This window comes from Ciona robusta, chromosome 4 (assembly GCF_009617815.1).
Source record: "Ciona robusta chromosome 4, ASM961781v2".
Lineage (NCBI taxonomy): Eukaryota > Metazoa > Chordata > Ascidiacea > Phlebobranchia > Cionidae > Ciona > Ciona robusta.
Genome location: NC_143238.1, coordinates 449673 through 470852, shown reverse-complemented (window position 1 = coordinate 470852; position 21180 = coordinate 449673). Strand labels below are relative to the sequence as shown.

The window sequence follows — 21180 nt, the reverse complement described above, 5'->3', positions numbered from 1 at the left end:
ACAGAAGTGAAAGAATAGAAAGCGCAACTGCCTGAAACCGATCTCCGTCACAATTTCGTTGCTCTCCATTGTAAAGGATAGGCGCACAATGGTCTTAGGAGGTTTATCTGTTTATTTCAAGAACTGCACCAACCAGCGCTTGTAGAAAATTTATTTATTTAGTAAACTTTTTTTGTTTGTAAAAATATATGTACTTGGAAATAGTTCTTCACAGACATTGGAGATGCGGGTTCTATATTTTTTGTGACGCACGTTGGCCGATAGCGTCACAAAAGAACACACAAAGATGTACGTCATAATTGACGGGTAAGTGAACGTAAAAAAGGGGCCATTCGTCAGCCTCAGCCATTTAGTTTCTATCGCTACCTGAATGTAACTTACTTTATCCTCGCGTGGCAAGGAAACGACAGTTGTTATAACACGTGTGTTTATACACTTTCTGCCAGCTTGGTGCCAAGTTACCATGTATGTTACTTTGTGGGTGGCGGACACGCTAACCACTTTGCCACAACCACGGTGCTGACATGTGGTTTGAAAATTTAAACATATTTAGCCCATATTTATATAACGTTGATTCAAACAATGCGTTCCTGCTCTTTATCTATGTAGTAACTTTGTTTATATAGTAATGTTGTAGGGTAGTCTGTTGACAGATGAAGATTACGTACACAATTGAATTTGCATTAATTATACTATGAATAACTTAGAAAGCATAACTGCATCGTTAGTGCGGGAATATCTACACAGACACAAATGTGTTCAATCACTTCAACAACTCGATGTTGAGTTTCCAAGAGATGAATCAAGTATCAGTAACAGATCTAAGCTAGCTTCAGCATTAAACATGGACGGTTTGATGAAGGTAAATAAAATAAAAAAGCAACCATACAAGTCTGTACTTGAAGTAATGGTTTCCAATTTTGTTTTAAAAAATAACACACCAGTAATCGTGGGCAGTGATGTTGGCTTACCACAACAGTCTGTACAAAATGAAGACAGTGCAAGGCTAAAGACATCACAGTCAGAAAACACAAATAAAAATAACTATCACGATACACAACCAGTAGATCATATGTCAGGTACCAACAAGAGTGCTAATGTTTCTACTTGGCTTCATTCTGAAATCAATCAAACAGGAGATTTATGGAATGATCTAAAACTATTTGATGTGGGTCAATCAAAAGCAACCTCTCATGCACGCCCATATTCTGCTGTGCAATCTACTAACACGCATCAGGTATATCGGGAGCGCTCAAAAACTCCCAATATAAGTAGTAGGAATGTGGATGAAGCAGATTTAAACAGAGTTGTAGATATTCTTAGTTTAACAGATGTAACAGAGGATGAACCAACAACAAAAGTTAATATTTCATCTTCAAAAAATTGGAAGCCAACAAAAGAAAACTTACTCACTCATGACACTACTCTTGTCTCTTTTGATGCCAGCACTGTTATGGATCTTAGGAATTTATTCTTTGGTCAAACCAAAAATGGTTTTAGCAGTGAGTGGGTAAATCAAAATTTCAGATTTTGTAACTGTTCTAACGGTGAACCAAATGAACTCCGATTTGGAATTGTGCAAAACAAAGGTGGCCCTTGTGGGGTATTGGCTGCAGTTCAAGCTGTTGTACTAAAACACATGTTGTTTATTGAGAACACAGTTGTTTGTCCTAGTGATCTTAATGTAACTGATAAACAGAGAACTAAATGTTTAGTTTCTGCACTGGCTGAAATAATATGGAGAAGTAGGTCTGTACAAACAACTGCTTATTTAGCACTGATGGCTCAAAGAAAACAATTCACGTTACCAATGTTGTGTAGAACTGATGGAGTGAGTGAATATGTTTTTTTACAAACCTGTAAGTCCTTTGAAGAATTAAAGCTTTGTATTGAACAAAATATTGATATTTATGAGAAGGGCAAAGGAAGTTGCATTCTTCTCTTGTTTTCATGTATTTTATCGCATGGAATAAAACAAGTCAAACAAGATATGGATGAACCTACTGGTCACATAATGGGTGTACATAACTATTGCACCCAAGAAATGATAAATTTATTGCTGGTTGGCACAGCTACATCTAATGCTTTTGATAACAAGATAAAGTTAGATGCAGATAATACACTATATGGTGTTTCTCTGCAAAGTGACGTAGGAATGCTGTCTCTATTTGAACATTATGGATCTTGTACCATTGGTAATAATTATAAAGTGCCAAAATACCCAATATGGCTGGTGTGTAGTGAAAGTCATTTTTCTGTTTTGTTCTCGTTTGATAAAACAATTTGTGAAAAGTTAATTAAAAAAGTTTTTGATTTATTTTATTATGATGGATTAGCAAATCAAGATGAAGTGATAAGGTTAACAGTGAACACCACTGCTACTAATGTATGTAAACATGATGATAAGGATTTAGTTCCACCACTGGATCATTGTATTCGTACAAAGTGGCCGAATGCTTCAGTGGATTGGAATGACACCGATCCAATTTTGTAAATTTTTATATTGACAGCAATTGAAGAAATCGTGTTTGATTAGAATATGTGTTGTAGAATGGGATAGTTTAAAAAATATTATTGTAATTGAGCTGTTTTTGTAGAATTGCTTTTGTTCCCACTGTTACCTTTTTCAAATTTTATATGTAATAGTCCTTTACAAAGCTATTTTTTAGTCTTAAGAGTATTACATTTGCAATGGAGCATAATATAGGTTTTGTAGGAGGTGGGGAAATGGCATATGCTGTTGCAATGGGAATACTAAAAGGAGGTACATCATGATCATATCCTATTGCTGTTTGTATAATATTGTCAGGTGCATTTTCTGTACATCAGAGTGGTGCTTACTGTCGACTACTTTGGTAAAATACTCATTTATATACATGTAAATTTTCTGTAACATAAGTTGAGTAGTGTCTTACTGTCTTTATGCAATTTTTCTTTAACATAAGTTTAAATGAAGTAGTGTCTTTATGCAATTCAAACAAAGATTAGGGTTTCTTAATCTACTGTGTTACCTCATGTTTCTTTCTATTGAATTTTTAACAACCACAGATATTTAACTTGTCCAAACAATACATTTGTATTCGCCTAGATTTCTAATTTCTCTATCCTAGCTTTACATTCTGTGATAGCAGTTTGTACCAGTCAATTATAAAAGTAACTATTACTCCCAAGACACATTATATACCGATTAAATATTAATGTAATTGACAGGTGTAAAAGCACCATCAATACTTGTGAGCAATCCTTCGGCAGAAAAATTGGTTCGATTTCAAAATAAGGAGATAAAAACAACTAGCAATAATATGGAAGTTCTTCAAACTTGTAATATAATATTTTTATGTGTCAAACCTCAGGTCAGTATCCATTATTATTAATTAAACCAGTCACTATTCACTTACTTCATCATAGCTCACAATTTTATGCATGATATTTTTAAGCAAAAATGTAACTCATTGCAAATTGTTTTTATTCCAAAATTTTGTTTACAATAGATATTTCCAAACGTTGTAAAAGAAATGGATGATCATGAATTTAAAAGCCAAGATCAGCTTATTATATCTGTTATTGCTGGATTGACAAATGCAAAGTTGGAGGCGGTGGGTTAGGTGCTAATTTATCTTTAAAAGTTTACTTAAATTAATATCAATTACTACTTCTACTTTTTAACTAATGGTAATCTTGGCTTACACTAAACTAATTTATATTAGCTGTTCAATGTTCATTTTCTGCGCACTGAACTACAACTGAATTCCATTATTTCAGTTTTTACACTTAAGAGGTCATTGTATGTAATTAAAGCTCAATTATAAAAACTGTCTACGTTGTTAAAATTAAAAACAGTAAAAGTATTGAGTTTACTTCCATACTTATTCTCTGGTTTATTATGCATTCAGGTTTTTCCAAATTCTCGAGTGATACGAACCATGCCAAACACACCGTGTTTAGTTCAGTCTGGTGTGTTCCTATATTGTGGTGGTAAGAGTGCCACGGAAGATGATATTAAACTTTTACTTCAATTGATTTCATCATGCGGAGAGTGTTTATCATTAGCTGAACATTTGATTGATGCTGGACAAGCTATATCTGGTTGTGGCCCTGCATATGTAAGTATTGTAATGCTCCCATTTCCATCCCAACTTGAAACTATTTATCTTGGCATGTCATATGTTTTGAAATGTTTTATCCGTTACTCTATTTGTTTAATTGTAACACATTTTTGTATTAAGGTGTAATTTAAATAAACCTTGAGCAAAATTTAGTCTTTGTGTCAAAAATATTTACCTGTTATGATACGAATGTTCATCATGCATCTACTTATTACTCATCTTATATTTTAAGATGTTCACCGCTATGGATGCTCTTGCAGATGGTGGAGTGAAAATGGGACTTCCAAGAGCACTTGCCATAAAATTAGCTGCAAAAACTTTAGTGGTATAATTAATTTTTGCTTGGTTACTATGTTCTAATAAATAGTATGTTAAATCTAATGACTAATGTGCAACTTAATTTTTATTTAAAACTCATGGCCATAACTACATTATGTACTTACCAAGTGAAATGTCATTTACCAAACAGTAATACAAACCTCATGTTGGTTTTAGGGAGCTGGAAAGATGCATTTAGAAACTGGTTTACATCCTGGAGTTCTTAAAGATGCCGTCACCTCACCTGGTGGTGTTACTATTTGTGCATTGCATGAGTTAGATAAAGCAGGCTTCCGTGCTGCATTAATCGGGGCTGTTTGTAGTGCTACTACTAGATCAAAAGAAATGGCAAACTTTAACAAATAATCATGTTTGATTTGTGCCAATGTTTATTTTGGTGAATCTTGTTTAGCTTTCAGTTATAGATTTTTAGTGGTAATGAATAATACTTTTTACGAGATATGAATTAGTAATATTTAGCACTTCATAATCAAAACACAGTTATGTGGTTAAAATACTATTGAAAATGTGCATATGGATAGAGGTGCCACAATGTTACTTAACACTACCATCAAAGTTTACCAAAATATTACACCTTCTAAAAAATTGTGTGAAAAAAACGCTGCAGTAAAAAAATCAGCTGTTTTAGCAATGCATAGAATTTTCCATAAAAAAGACACTAAAATTTGACCGTTTCTAGTTTCTAACCACCAAAGAATTTTTTTTTGGATTTGGTGTAATAAATGCTTCTTCTCTGTGAACATATAAAAAATATAAACTTTATTATCTTTTAATTTTTCGATTAAATCTAGCTGGCTCCATGATCTACATACAAAATTATTCTGGCTTAGCAATTTTTCAACCTAATGTTCAACACGAACAACTGACTTTTTATAAAGAAAATGGTAGCTTACAGCAGGGACAAAGACATATCGATCATTTTAGTAAAAAAAAAGTGTTAAAAATTGTTCAATCGAAAAATAAAACAAAATAACATCTATGTTTTTCAATTTTTTTATATATATTCTTAAAGAAGAAGCATTTATAATGCCAAATCAGAAATGAAGTTTGAATTTTCTTTAGTATTCCAAAAAGATCGAAGTTAAGTGATTTTTTTTCTAATCGGAAATCTCATGCATTGTTTCATGTCCATTTTTTTTACTCCGGCGGTTGAATTGCCGGTTTTGAAATTCTTTTGTATTTTGAAACTTTGATGGTACCTTTAGATCACATTTGAGAATTTCTATTATTACACAAATTTTGATTTTTCGTTGGTATGCCCCTTTAAGAAGTATTTAAGATATATGTACATGCAAGATGTATGTATATATCTACATGCGAGATTAATATGAGCATATATGCCATATAGCATACTATATATTGATTGAAAGTAACTTATTGGACACGAAGTACCTATATAGATTCTTTTTTGTCGAACAGTATTATTTTGGAACTCTTATCCTCACATCTCTATTCTCATATATCTACTAAATTTAAATTATAAGTGATTCTATAACTTTTTGACTGTACGTGTTGAGGGTACGGGAGAACAGTTTTAGCTCCCTTCCATGTCAACATAACGACTCTGAAAAACGAGCGCCTTTGGGCTATAGAGACAAACGTGAGGACAGCACAGGTAGCTCCTACTACCCTTCCAACACATAGAAGAGCTTTTATAGCATAAAACACGGGTACAAAGTAATAACAGAAAAGAATGTTTGACACTGAAAAGTGGTATACAGTTTCCCATACTCACTGGAAAAACGCAAGATGCGTCGATCAATTATAAACACAGTTACGCCGATGTAATAGTTACGGCTGTTTAATACTTAATCTTTATGCATTAAGTAAATTTGGGTAAACTGTGATAAAGTTCTGTGGGGAAAGATGGGACACCATTAGGACATAATATCCAAATATCCTGTGGTTCCTTCGAGAGTCACGAGGATACGGTTTTATAATTCTTTAAATGGTCTTTGTACACCTGTTGTGTGAATGGCTAAACAACTCCTCGTGTGTTTTATTAGATTTTTTTACTTGTTGTCAGTCAATAAAGTAATGATAGTAGACTTACTACGTCGTGGTATAACCCCGTCATGTGTTTTGAATTTGAGAATGTTGAGCATTATGTGCCTAAGTGTCCCATATTCTCCCATACTCTACTATACACATCACGACACCGGTAGGCCTATAGGCTAATAATCGGCACAGCCTGCGGTCTTGCAGTAATGACGTTATCAGCCATCGTGACATCAACGATGTAGGGAAAATGGTAGAATGTTTTTTGGGACGGTACAAAGGTGTACTTAGTTACAAGAAGTGTATACTTTGTCTCAGGTTGTTTTCCTGACTGTCCGTATTTATTAGGTCCCGCATTTTCTTTAGCCTGAACTTTTGCGCATGCACGATAGCGTTTCGAAGCATGTACTGCATAATACTTTGTATGTGTTTCAACCTAATGGCAAATTATTTTTTATTACACTTGATTAGAGCTTTGCCGTCTTGTTTAATTGGCGCACATGTTATATTGTATCTATAGGTTAACATGCGGACTCCGCCTCCATAAATTGGACCAATCAAAATGTAGTATTCGAGTAACGTGATGTGCAACTGATATGCGCTCTACGTAATCTTATACGTGCGGTAGAAACTAAACGTGTGATTATTGAAATACGAACAAGAAAGTGCACTGGTATAAGGTTAATTACAGAACCATGGAATGTCGAATCTGCGGAACAGGATTTAAAAAAAAAACAAAGAGATTCATATGAGCTATCCGTGTATGTAGGTTGTAGTTACGTCGTGTTTGCATAATTTAAAGGCGCCAAATTCAATATACCGGTATTCCTTTAGCTGGTGGCCACCTAAAATTTTGGTTTTAAAATGTTTCTTAGGTCTTACTGATATCCACTGTCTATTTAAAAAACACTCGGCGTTCGTGCCGAAAATTAACTTTGAAAATGGCGAAAACATGGTTCGTCACCATAATTCGTCTGATTTGCGTAAGGTTAACGATTTATTACGTCACAATTGCGGTCTGTTACGTCACAATAGTGGTATATTACGTAAGTTACAGGACGTTATAGCCTTGGTTTTTCGCACTGTTTTGACGTAGAAATCAAAAGTAACAATACGCATTCTTAACGTAATAATCAAACCTTTGTTTAATTCATGACGGCTCGTGTGGAAAATACGGTGACGCAGCACGATTTCGCCCATTTTCAAAGTTATTTTTTGACACGAACGCCTGGGTTTTTTCAAAAAAAATTAGACAGCGGGTATCAGTGAGACGTAAGGAACATTTTGAAATCAAAGTTTTAATTGGCCACCAGCTAAAGGATTACCCAATATACCTAAATACTTCAAAACACGATATAGAGTAGCAGTCCAAATTGACTAACATTGTTTAAGATAATACGCATGATGTTAATAAAAAATGTTTACTTATTGTTTTGAAATATAATATGTCGTTTGCTTACATGTTTGTATTCAACACATGCGCCTTCTTATCCGAATATCACTCTCTTTTTTGGGCGCTCATTTTTTTATTATTATTTTCTGGGGACTTTTAAAAAACCCCGTTTTTGTGACATATAAAACGTGTATTGGTATAGTATTTCAATATTTTATAAAAAATCATTTACTAACAGTTAGTTTTACAGTTTACACACATAAAACTTAAACCCCTAACCCCCTAACTTCTAACCCCCAACCCCTAACCCATGCTATTCACACAAAAAAATTAAAAAAAAGTAAAACGTATTGCACTATGCGGAACTTGAACCCGGAAAAAATGAAACAAAGAGATTAAACGACGGCACGCTAACTGTTACAGCACAGATCCGACGATAGTAAACAGAAGGAAAGAGCGTATATAACTTACCTTACCTAATTTGGGAAAGATGTTTTTACCAGTGTTTTATATATTTTTAAAGGTATTTTCAGTATTTAAGTAATTTGTTTTACACTTATTACCAATTTAAAGTGTTTCTTTGTGTATATTTTCAAAATTTTAAACTTAATAAGAGCGCCCACTTGTGAAAAGAAGAGAGTGATATTCGGATAATAAGTCGCAACTGTATTCAACAATTATCTGACAGATTAATGGTGTATCTGATCATAATATATATAACAATATTCGATCACGTATAGTGTAGTCACACGTTTCATATTTTTCTGTATAATGGATGCCTTTATTTGTAGTTGCAGTAGTTAGTTTGTTGCATACACAATTTTTTTTTATTCTGTTACTAAAAGAAAGAATGAGTTCGGTTAATGGAGGAACAACAATGGTAATATTTAGTTATTAACATATTATGGCACTAGTAAAGAATTTTTAGGTTTCTTACTTACAGCTTAGGCTGATGGAAAGTTTTCGATGATTGATAGCTAGGGCTATTAATTAGGGATAATAGTGGTTAGCAGGTGATGTATGGAGAGGATTCTTTACTGTAGCACCTATATTTATTATGTACAATAAATGTATGGTTTAAATTTTGGTATTATTTGCCTGTAGAAAGAAGCTGGCGATGCAGAAAACTGGGTTCGTCCTGACCTTCCACCAAAGTGCACATGGAGTGTTAATACAGATCAAGTTTGTCCACATCCTGTTGTCAGACCGTAAGTTAAATATTTTACATAATTTGCAAAAAAATATTTACTGCAAAGGCATGTGTATATTGTTTAAGAATGTACAAATGTGTAATTGTATAATTAATGTTAGAACTTACATGTGTTTAGCATAGCCACGTATTAGAATAGGTGTTCATCAAAAGAAAATCATTAAAATCCCTTATTTGCAGATTGCGAAACCGAAATGTTGCTTTTGGTTCGGTTCTTGAAGCTATTGGAGATACACCAATGGTTCGGTTGTCAAGACTGGAAAAAGAATATGGTTTAAAATGTGAATTATGTAAGTAAACATTAGGTATTTTATTTGATTATAATTAAAATTTCCAAACATTATTTTAGAGAAACAAATAGATATATATTTAATACATAGGCGCCAAGTTTTGTTTCATTCATGGGGTGGCCGGCTTTAGTGACATAAAAATCATTATGACGACATATATGTTGTCAAATAATTGGAACTTCAAGCCTATGTAGATATATAAACATATATGTATATGTATATAGGACTATTTGTATGTATTTAAAATTTCCCAGTATTCCTACCATGTTTTTTTTATAACCATTTTATGAAAAGCATGAAAAATAAACCAAAAATTAGTTTCATTTAATGATATAAGCTAATATATTTCTAGGATATATTAGGTGGCGTCGATTTTATTAGTTTCCTTTTAGCTGTATCCTGTAGTTAGGTTTGTAAAACATCAATTCACCATTATCTTGACAGAAATATCATCTTTTTACTGACATGTTGGTTACAGTTTCAAGTGTGACCTTACCCGTTTTGATAATGGAACACGTGACAATAAGGCTTGTGTTGTAATGTAACTTGTTCAACTTGCAGGTGTAATCTCTTGCGTTAATTCGCTGCATCACAAAATATATTGTATCTTTGTCCGTGACTGGAGTCATATATTTAAATTGATAATTCAAAAATAAGGTAGCTCGCTATTAGCAAGTCGCTAATATTATCACGATACTAATCAATCAGCCAAAACATTTACATTTCTTTATTGAGAATTAAGCTGTCTTATACATCCTGCTCAGTGCTCACACATTCTATAAATTCGCTTGCATTTGTCAGTGTTGCGTACTGTTTAATTCAGAATACTTTTTATGTGATTAGATTTGATTCAGTCCTATTGATGCCATAGGCCATATCCTTTCACACAGGGGATGAGACTGTAATAAATGCAAATATTAGGTAAAGAAAAAACAAAAGACTGTTCAAATATGGCTTGTTCCTTTGTGGATCAATTACACTGCTGATTCTTTTAGTAATGTGCCAATGTTCAGACACCACAATATGCAAAATTTAAACCCTTTTTAAATTGGTTAATAATAATTAATAAATTTATATAAGTTAGACCTAATATAACATTATTTAGTTTAGTATATTCCATAATATAGCCTATTAATTAGTTGCATTACAATTTTATTTATCCCGCAATACTTAGGTTTTTGCAGACCTGCAAACTCATGTAAATTGGTGATAATCACAAGTTCACAACCAATAAAAATATGTGTTAATATTTATTATATATATCATTTCACCGTGTGTATAGATTTTATAACTCTATATTATTTTTGCATTTTTAGATGGAAAATGTGAGTTTTTCAATGCTGGTGGTTCTGTTAAGGACCGGATAGGTTTACGAATGGTGGAAGATGCTGAAAAATCTGGTCGAATCAAGCCGGGTTTTACCATCATTGAACCAACATCAGGAAATACAGGTAAATAAACTTAGTAGCTTACTGTATTTCTATATAAAAATCTTAACTTAACTTTCTAGAATATATATATATATATTGAATTTCTCATTTCATTTTCTACTGCGTATTATATGTAATATGTATAATGTTTATATATATATATTTATTTTTTTTCGTTCATTTATTTACTTATTTTCTATTTCAATATTATTTTCCTCCTATTTTTGTTGTTTATGTATAATTATGAATGATAGAATAAATGTAACTTACTTTATTATCCCCGCGTGGCCGGAAAACGACAGTCGTTATTACACGGGTTTGACACCTCGTGCCAGCTTACGAGTTACCATGTATGTTACTTTGTGGGTGATTATTTTTTTTTAGATTTTTTTCATTTTTTTATGTATGGCTGATAATTTGGACAACTGATTAGTGGCCACTGGGTTGGAGCAATTGTCGTTAAGTGTCTTTCCCAAGGACACATACGCCCACAATGTTAGCAGCGTCGAGCCTTGAACCCATTACCTCTGGGTTACAGGCAGGCACGCTAACCACTATGCCGGACATATATGTCAGTATTTGTTGTTATATATGTCATTATTTATTGTTTCTTTTCTACTATATACTATTTCATTTTTTCTATTTGTTTACCTTTTACTAATTTATTTCTTCAGGAATTGGCTTGGCGTTGGCTTCAGCAGTAAAGGGATACCGATGCATAATTGTCATGCCAGAAAAAATGAGCCAAGAAAAGGTGAGAATATTATTTTAATGGATTTCTGCAGTTATTTTTATATATTATATAAATAGTTTATTGCAAATGCCACCTGAAGACTTTTTCTGAATGGATGTTATTTATAATTAGATTGCAATGTGAAAGTCCATAGCACCCTTTGTGATATGGATATGTCAATATGTGGTAATGTATGCATGGTGTTTCTGTATTGTACTGCATAGGAAAATTAAATTAACATAAACTTTAGCACCTTGTAGTTCAAATTGATAAATACACCTAAAATTTATTAGCGGAATAATATTTCTGTATCATTATTCATTACCCAAACGTTCATGAACAATTAAAATTTACAAAATTGAAATTAAATTTAAACTTATGTCCAATTGAACTTTGACATAGACATCTTTATTCTAACATAGATGTGTTGGTGTCGAACACTTATTAATTAGATAGGTTAATAACAATAGTTAACAAAGTTTTTATAAACAGCCAGTAAAATCTTAATTTGACCTCAAGTGTACACCTTGTGACAGGTGAACATATTAAAAGCGCTTGGAGCTGAAATTGTGCGAACACCAACGAGTGCTAGGTTTGACATGCCAGAATCTCACATCAGAGTTGCTCAAAAACTGGAGAGTGAAATACCAAATGCTGTTATTCTTGATCAAGTAAAGCTTTATCATATCGCTGTTTAAGTGTTTATATATTGTATAATATCACCCAAATGTATTTTCATATTTCATAACATTTATTTTTGTTTTTCATTTTTTAAAATTCATTTTTAATAATACAGTAAATACTTAAATTTTGCTTCTGTGTATAAACAATAAAAGCTATTTTAGACATAAAGCAGGACGTTAAAACATGTGTTGTACTTGACGAGACATTATACCATAACACTGAAGATTGACATGATGTCACAATTTACAACAAATGTATTTTTATTCAGTACCGAAACCCAGGTAACCCATTGGCCCACTATGACACAACAGCTGAAGAAATTTTAAAACAATGTGGAGGTAAGAGTATGTTTTGCAATGAATAGCAGAAATTAAATTTATATAGTATGAGTACCTCCCAGTCATTAATATTTTTACCTCACATAGGTCAGATTGATATGCTGGTATCTGGTGCAGGAACAGGTGGAACAGTCACTGGTATTGGTCGTAAACTGAAAGAAAAGTGTCCGAATTGCCAGGTGTAGTAAGCTTTCTCCACAGTAATGGTTATGGTTCCGAATTATCAAATCGATATTCCAACAATTACAGGTTTACTACATCCACCAATCGAAATGTTAAATTTGCTTTTTTGCTTTGCAACAAACCTTCTCAATAAAAATATTCTTAATATTTTTTCTAATTTTTAAAGGTGATTGGAGTCGATCCTGAGGGTTCGGACCTTGCACTTCCCGTAGAGCTGAATAAAACGGATGTCAGTTACTATGAAGTTGAAGGGATTGGATATGACTTTATACCATCTGTTCTGGACAGGTACCTTAACACATTGCATAACTTAAAGGACTGTCAATAGGTTTTAAATGCCGTATGCTGAAAAATTAACTCAAACTTGAGAAAACTAGGTAGTTGAGGGATTGTGGTTTTTGTTTGTTTGAATTAGTTAATGTCTCAATAAGCCTCAGGCATGAACAACTGTGTAGACAATAAATAACTCCTATTCCATAGGTCAGTCATTGATAAATGGTATAAATCAAAGGACAAGGATTCCTTACTTATGGCAAGGAAGTTGATAAGAACTGAAGGTTTACTGTGTGGTAAGACACCTTATTTTCAGCAACTGTGATGTAATTATCTTAAATAAAGTGTTACAACAAAACATTTAAAGAGTAATCCAGTAATGTATTATAGTTATATTATCACTATTGGTGATTACCCAGTTTGTAGAATCTAGATATTGAATATTTAAGATCAAATATCACAACAACCAGATTTATATTTTTCATACAATGCTTAAAGTTTGCAAATAGTGAAGGCAAACCTCCCAATGTTAATATATCTTAACTATTTTGCCTGCTGTTAATTTATTTGATGTACATAAGTAACAAATTCATACAAAATGATTTTCTACATTTACATTTGTATACACGAACATACATCTGGTATGTTGACCATGTAAGACACGGTTTCTCAACTTTCTGCTGTGTTGCCTAAGTAAATACCAACCATAAATTAATAACAGTGGCAAACCAATGTCTAAACATGCGTTAAATTAGTTTTCGGAATACCGATCATTAGATTTTCTTAACCTCTAATTGACAACCCAATCAAATGAAGACTCACTGTTACTGTTTCACATCAACCCAGGGGTTGCACTCGAAAGGAATCATTAAAATATGAAAAAAAGTTCTTACTTTCTTTAACAATGCAAAACTAGGTGGAAGCAGTGGAACTGCAGCATATATTGCTGTTGAAGCTGCTAAGGAATTGAAAGAAGGACAGAAGTGTGTTGTAGTCCTTCCAGATTCAATCAGAAACTACATGTGAGAATGATTTTTGTTTTTTAAAACAACTTTCGACCTCGAACTTGGGAAGCTAAAACTTCCGTTAAGTTTTACTAAAGTAAATTTTAAGATCTTTTTAAGATTTTTTACTTGGGCCACACATTTAAGTGTTGTGATATTCAGTATGGTGATGGTAAAGTCTCTGACGGCTGCTGAGCCAGTCATGCAGTTTGGAATAATTTCACATATTTCTTCACCAGGACAAAACATCTTACAGAAGATTGGATGATTGAACGTAACTTTATTACAAAGGATAAACCAGAAGTAAAAGGAGCTCCGTGAGTTTTTTGTTTATTTATTTTAATTGTTTTGTGAATGTAATATTACTTCTTTATTGTAGGTACCTTGTTTAATCGGAAAATAAATATCTCTTCTTTTAAGTGACTTTATGGCGTTAAAATTCTAGTAAACAAAAGGTGTCACATGATATATGGACCAGGATTAAATATAGTATTACTGTAACCAACGTTTCACTAGTGAATAGTTGATGACATTTATTATCATAGGTTACATAAATATGTTAGCCAAATGTAACGAACCTTTTTATTTTTACTTAACAGTTGGATGGACTTGAATGTTGGAGACATGAATTTGGCTTCCCCTGTGTCCATACCACCTGTGATGTGTTGTCAGGAAGCTCTTGATATCATGAGAGCACAAGGTTTTGACCAGTTGCCAGTTGTGGATGCTACTGGGTAAATATATACTCTAGTCTAGTTCATCTCGAGCATTTTAGTATCACTATTACATGTTAAATGTTTGGCTATCATGTTTATCTCTGACATAAACCAGTGTCCTGCACCTTATGTCAACACATGATTACTCCTTATACAACTTTATTGGTGATAGTTTTCATGCAGCATTTTAAATGAAGAACATTAGATTCCAAGCTATATATGGCCAAATGCCAACCACTAGGTTAAAGCAATTAAGCATCTAGCTCATGCACACAAGTCAATAAAGCAGCATTAAGTTTCAAACCAAATGTTCCCCGGTTAAGAGGTATTTAACGAGTCATGGTGCTTTCCTATTTTCACTAATGTAGTATTATATAGAAATGTACATGGAACAGTTACTGTTGGAAACATGATGTCTAACTTCACTGCAGGAAAGATTACATGGTTGGATCCTGTGTCTAAGTGTCTCTATTCAAAGTTTAAAAAGGTAAGCGTGTATTATTACAAATTAAAAGCATTTTTCAACCCATTGTTTTTCAGGTTCAGATTGAAGACAAACTTTCCACTTTGTCTCGAATCTTTGAAACTGATCACTTTGCTATTGTGATGGGACCAACATTACAATGTATGTAAACAGATAAGAAACTAAGGCTTGAAACTAGTTGGTCTATTATTAACTCCTTATCATCACACTTATTCTTGTATGGAGGGGGGTCTTGTTATAATACAGTACTTGGGTTGAGTCTTACAGCTCATGATTAGTTAATAGTTATTATTAGTTATTACACACCATATGTGATGGCGTCATACATCTGGTGTCTATATACGAGGTCCCAATGTATTAATATGCATCTTTTTGGGTCAGTTATCTTTTTCCTAAAGAAGACCCATGTTGACATAATGTTTACCATTAAGTTTTGGTTCGTCATTGTGCCACTACACACAATTATTATGGTTGCTTATTTTTACATTATATTTAAAGTATTTTTTTTTCTTTAGTTGATCTAGTAGACGTAGGGTCACCATCTAAGGAATTGCAAAAGAAATCTGTTAGAGCAGGTTTGTTTTTAATTGAAATCAAAATTGACTATATATTAACTCTTTTTTACTATATATTAAAACGGACGATTTAAGTTCCATTTAGGAACCTTGGCTGTTTTTACAAGTTTTTTTTAGGTATTCTGAAGCAACTTTTACATACACAGGTGTTTGTGTAAATTATCCTCTTTTGCTTCTAATAAATATTGTTTTTTACGATTATATTGTAATTTATAGGCTATTCATAATAAATTGTTTTTTGTCAGAATTTTAGCAAAACTTAACTCCACATATGTCGTTAAAGTGCCCTATAAATTTTTTTCACAACATTTTTCAAAATGTATATTTGATTGTTTTTTAACTAGCACAAACACCTGTGTCGCTAGAGAGCAATATGCAACAGTTAGTCAAAAATATAAAATAAAATTTGTTTAAAAATATCTCTTCCCTAAAGTCTTATTACATAATAATTTTATTCATTTTTTCTGCATATTATTTTTACAATTTATTTATTTATCCAGAAAAAGGTGGTGAAAACATCTCTGGAATCTTGTCTTGCGTCGACTTTTTGAATTTTCTTGCAACTCTCAAGTAGAAGTATGTTAATATCATACTCCGTAGATGCACATGTATAAGTTAACATGTATATAAAATAAAGCTTTTAACATTTAGTTTGTGTAAAATGGGGCAGATGTTAGCACTATTTATTATAACTAATCTTGGTTGAGACTACTGCAGTTTTTTACCGTTAAGCCTTTTTCAACTAACAATACTTATTGCGTTCCATAGTAGTGTAGTAAATAAATAACATACCATCTACAAAGTTTTAATTTGTAAAGGAAAATGGAAGTAGTTAGAAGCATTGAGGAAAAATGTTAAGATCAAAGTAATAATAATGGTCATTTTTTTATTCACCTGAACATCACACCATGTGTAGTGTTTCATGTGCGCTATGGCAAGACGCAACTTTTATTAACAAATATCCCTAAGTATCTTGCCCTAAGAGCCACTACAATTGTAAATATTGCAAACTACAAATTTTACTGTCGGTTACAATCGGATACAAATCTCTATCATGAGCATTGAAACTAGTGATATGGTAGGCAAGGAAAGGACTTTTTTTAAATAAAGTACCCATTTCATAATAAATGAACAAAAATTGCACCAGTCTTACAGTCCAACAAATTGCGTGGCAAAGGCCGTCACTGTTAAGTATTAAAGTTCTGTGTAAAATGGATACAACGCTTTTTCAATAGCTAAAAAGAGCTAATAATAGGGAACTTATTAAATGCTTGTTCAATCATGTCAAAACAGGGGGCAAGCCTATCGTTTAAATTAGGGATGAAATCCACAAAAAAATAAGTTTTGAAATTATATATAAAAAGTTTACGTGGCAAAGAAACTAGCACAGGCTGTTATTTGTAGGTTAACTACACGTTGCAGAATACTATTAATATGAAATCCTTTTTTTTGTCCTATCTTTTCCCACATTGTAGTTTTGTAGGTTTTTATTGCCTAACTTTGAAGGTTTGTTTTTAATTCAATAATTTAAACCCCAGAGTTATTCAAATGTATTATGCTATTTAATTACTAAGATATATTAAAAATATATTCGAAATTCAGTCACAGACACTTGGAGACATTTGATGAGAAGTGGCTTAAACAGTGCAGCAATAGCCAACTTGTGGCAGAAATATACACCTTAATTTTAGTTAATACTATTTCATTTTGTTATTACAAGTTTATATCTGTTTTCAGGATACAATATTTGTCAATTGATGTTCGAACAATTCATACAATAACCTACTGTAGGAGTGTTAATAACATGTTTATTGCTTATAATGTGTTTTAGTATATTTTTTTAGAATAGTTGTATAATATTTGTTCGGCACTTTGGCAAAGTGGTTTGAGCCCCTGCCTGTAACCTAGAGGTAATGGGTTCAAGGCTCGTCGCTGCTATCATTGTGGGCGTATGTGTCCTTGGGAAAGACATTTAACGGCAATTGCTTCAACCCATTGGTCACTAATGGGTTGTCTAAATTATTAGACATACAAAAAAAATGATCACCAATGAAGTAACATACAAGGCAGCTCATCATAAACAGCCGTATTTTTCGTATTTTAACGACTAGTTTTCCGGCCACGCGAGGACAAGGTAAGTTAACATTCATACATTCATAGTACTAATTTGTGGTATCACACAAAAAACGTCATAAACATTTTGATTTTGAAAGTATTGGGCAATTTGTGCTTAAGGGTCCTGTCTTATCCCACTATTTTATAATCAGTTGGTACACTTCTACACGCTTATTTTCAATTTTAAGCGTTCATACACTTAAGTTCAATTTAGACTTTAATAACTTATTTCATTGAGTTACCTCTACCTATTTTTTTTATAAAGACATGTGTAGGAGTATTAATGGGAACATTTAAAAGGGAGTATTCGTAACTACCTTGTACATGGACTGTTAACAAACGTAATGTCATAACACAACCGCATATATAATGTTCATACCACACGGTTCATGCGCCAAGTGATGGTTTACATAGATAAACATAGTAACCGCTTTCTGTAGTTAATTTAATGAAAAATTCCGCCGGTGGCTTACACCTTAACATTCCGATGTTATGACGCAGTCAAGAGTTTGAGAATTCAAAGCACGCACGGGTTGCTTTAAAACTTACCGCTTCACTGGTTAGGAGTTCACGTGCGACATGTAACTTGTATCCTATTTTCGACAAACTCTACGACACTTAGAAAATTGATAAATAAAAAGTCAGCGAATCTGTAACATGCTTCAAGTAACTATAGAAGAAAACTGGAGTTGATGGTACCATAACAAAATGGCAACTGCCATTAACATACTTTTACTCTTAATAATGAGGTGCTACATTTGCCTCCCGCCCACGCAAACAACACGACGAAATTTTAGCATTTTGGTGTGATTCACCTGACTACGCTAACCGGGACATTCGTTCTTGTTGGGTCGTTTGCTAAAAGTTCATTATAGTTTAAACAACTAAACTGTTGGTGCAAGTTTTAGAGAGCCGAAAGCGTTCGTCGAAAGTGTGGCGCGAAGTAGTTTAGAAAGCTGCTGATTGAAGCCGGTGGCGATTACAACAGATTTACAGGACGTTCCCTCTTCTACGCTATCGATTAACTTTTGTCTTCCCCGGTTTTGTGTTGTCCCGGCTAGCAATTATAAATTTATGAAGGTAATAGTTTGAGGGTCTTATTTTAATTACTCAGTGTTTACATGACAGCAACAATAATAAGCTGGAAGAGTTTAGAAAGTTGTTTACTTAGAATGATTTTCAAATCGAATTCGTCGACGGTACACAGTGCAGGAAATATCCAGTATAACCTTAAAGGATTCGAAATGATCAGGATGCTGCGTTGTGACAAATTGGCTTCGAAGATCGTCAACGCCCTACGGTATATCGACGATTTGCCTGGATGTGCACAATAGTAGCATGCTGTTAGTGAAAATGCGGTTGGATCCAATCTGTAGCTCTACGGTATCGCTATCTGACTGAACAATGCGATCCAACGACGTCACGTGGCGACGCGGGAAAGCTCACAATTGCCTCACCGGAGTCGATAAGAATGATTAAGTAGACCGAGTTTTGTAATTCAATGAAAGCCAGTGTTTGAAATAGAACGAAAGGTCTAAAGTTGCACGTGTGCCAGGTATTATCTCATATACGGGTCACACAGTGTATTAAAAGTTAATCAAAAAAAGTATAAAAGGGTAGCTGAACTGCTGAAAACAATTCAATAAAAAATACTCCTGTTTGTTCCAATGGAACTTATCAACACAAACTAACTTGAATCCGTTTTTATAAAATTATCTACTTCTATTTGGGTTATAGTATTTGTAAGAACACTTATTATATTCGCCAATGAAATGCCTTCCCATACTTGCAGTTTTAACGGAGCAACTAATGTAGTCGCCCCAGGCTACAATGAATAATGCGCACGCTTGTGTAGTAAGTCATATTACTGAATTTAGTTGATTATCATTGTACCAGTCGTTGACTAATAAATAATAGGTATTCGTAAAAGCAGCTTCATCTGCAGGCTGCAGCACTTCGGTGCCCAAATATAATTTCACCAAATACCGAAACAAATTGCTCCTAGATCGTTTGCTTGGCGATAACGTTAAGTGGGGTTGTGTAAACAGCATGCTGAATGGTACAATGTGCTGTTTTCACTTTAAGTTGTATTCGTATCATCAAATTTAGCTTTATGGAATGCCCATACTTTAAACAATTAACTAAGGAACAACATGAAACCAGGTTTTTATTAAAATGGTTGTCATGTAGCGGTATGTGATGTCATTTTGTCCGTGGCTTTGTCATATTATCATATTGTACGTTTTAAACGCAACAACACCCATAATAAACCGAGGTATACTGGGGTTAACAAACGCGTTAAATGTACTCGTGTTAAGTGGTCCGTATCGATTCAGAAAAACACCGGGTCGAAGGAAAATGCAGATTACGCACTACTTACGAACTCATTCTCGCGAGTTACCAGCGAAAAACGCAAAGCAGAGGAAAAAAATCGTTGGCGAATGTACTCTAAATGGCGATGCGATGAAGCGCAACACGGACGTGTTCCGTCGCTCACTCGCTTGCTTTTTTCTCATCGTTGTTGAGAAGATGCCCCGCCCTTTGTGGCGCTGCTGCTGTGAATTACTGCGTATAACGCTTTCTTGATTGCTCTCATTAGCTTGTCATAAATTGGTTCGCAGATGCAGGAATCATCACAGTGGTGACATGCAGTCCCAAGGCAATCTAATAAATAGTTAAAGTCAAAGTAAAAAGCAGACAGAACATACAAAGGTTGCCAGTGTAAGGAACTTCTCAGTCAAATGCATGAGTTTAAGTGAGCAAAGTTAGCTGTATGATTCAAATTAGTTGAATTAATGTTCGGAATAATTTGCAATTCCATGTTCGACAAGTTGGTGTTAACTGCTAAGGTTTTTGTTTGTTTAGAAGATGGCGGCATCGCTTTCCACCTAGGTAGTACTTTGTCCGAAGTAAATATTGACTATTTGTTGATTAAACCGCGTTGGTGATTACATAGATTCCTTATACGACGTTGATAAGATACCATAGGTTCATGTGACGTCTATGGCCATTCCATGGCAAATGTTTTATACAGTTGTTTTAATAAGGTATTTCTCCTTAATTGACCCAGCCTCGCTTTGCTTAAAAGCACTTAAACGATCAAAACGTATCAGAGAAGAAACACTAAAGCCCGTCATCGTGTTGTTTCAAGCCATTTGCGCGAGTTTCAAGTTGTGTTAGCGATTAGTATTTCAACCAACGTATTAAATTTCATGTAATGGGCTGGTGTCGTACGACGTGGCACAACACAAATTATAACTTTTACCTTACAGCTTACACAATACACTGTAATGTATGGTAAACAAAGAA

The 21180-nt window shown here is 33.5% G+C and overlaps 3 protein-coding genes and 1 long non-coding RNA gene across 4 annotated transcripts; 3 read left to right on the top strand and 1 right to left on the bottom strand.

The window, feature by feature from the left end:
- The first annotated feature begins 327 nt into the window (after positions 1 to 327).
- Positions 328 to 2669, top strand: LOC149736262 (putative ubiquitin carboxyl-terminal hydrolase MINDY-4). The gene has a single exon (XM_089876956.1). The coding sequence runs from the start codon at positions 695 to 697 to the stop codon at positions 2492 to 2494; it is 1800 nt and encodes a 599-aa protein (XP_089733082.1). The 5' UTR covers positions 328 to 694; the 3' UTR covers positions 2495 to 2669.
- Positions 2627 to 8716, top strand: LOC149736261 (pyrroline-5-carboxylate reductase 1, mitochondrial-like). The gene is made up of 6 exons (XM_089876964.1): positions 2627 to 2764; positions 3211 to 3353; positions 3492 to 3596; positions 3894 to 4103; positions 4339 to 4431; positions 4602 to 8716. Exons 1-6 carry the CDS (start codon positions 2692 to 2694, stop codon positions 4788 to 4790), a joined length of 813 nt encoding a protein of 270 aa, XP_089733090.1. The 5' UTR covers positions 2627 to 2691; the 3' UTR covers positions 4791 to 8716.
- On the bottom strand, positions 8381 to 20636 carry LOC149736259 (uncharacterized). The gene is made up of 2 exons (XR_016384936.1): positions 18421 to 20636; positions 8381 to 15573 (listed from the first exon to the last, which is right to left on the bottom strand). It is a non-coding gene; the product is annotated as an uncharacterized LOC149736259 (long non-coding RNA).
- On the top strand, positions 8574 to 16558 carry LOC149736260 (cystathionine beta-synthase-like). The gene is made up of 17 exons (XM_089876957.1): positions 8574 to 8716; positions 8941 to 9044; positions 9227 to 9336; positions 10653 to 10787; positions 11441 to 11520; positions 12036 to 12170; positions 12452 to 12521; positions 12609 to 12700; positions 12871 to 12992; positions 13185 to 13273; positions 13894 to 13999; positions 14221 to 14298; positions 14581 to 14715; positions 15076 to 15184; positions 15238 to 15322; positions 15697 to 15756; positions 16257 to 16558. Exons 1-17 carry the CDS (start codon positions 8612 to 8614, stop codon positions 16328 to 16330), a joined length of 1689 nt encoding a protein of 562 aa, XP_089733083.1. The 5' UTR covers positions 8574 to 8611; the 3' UTR covers positions 16331 to 16558.
- Positions 20637 to 21180: the final 544 nt, after the last annotated feature.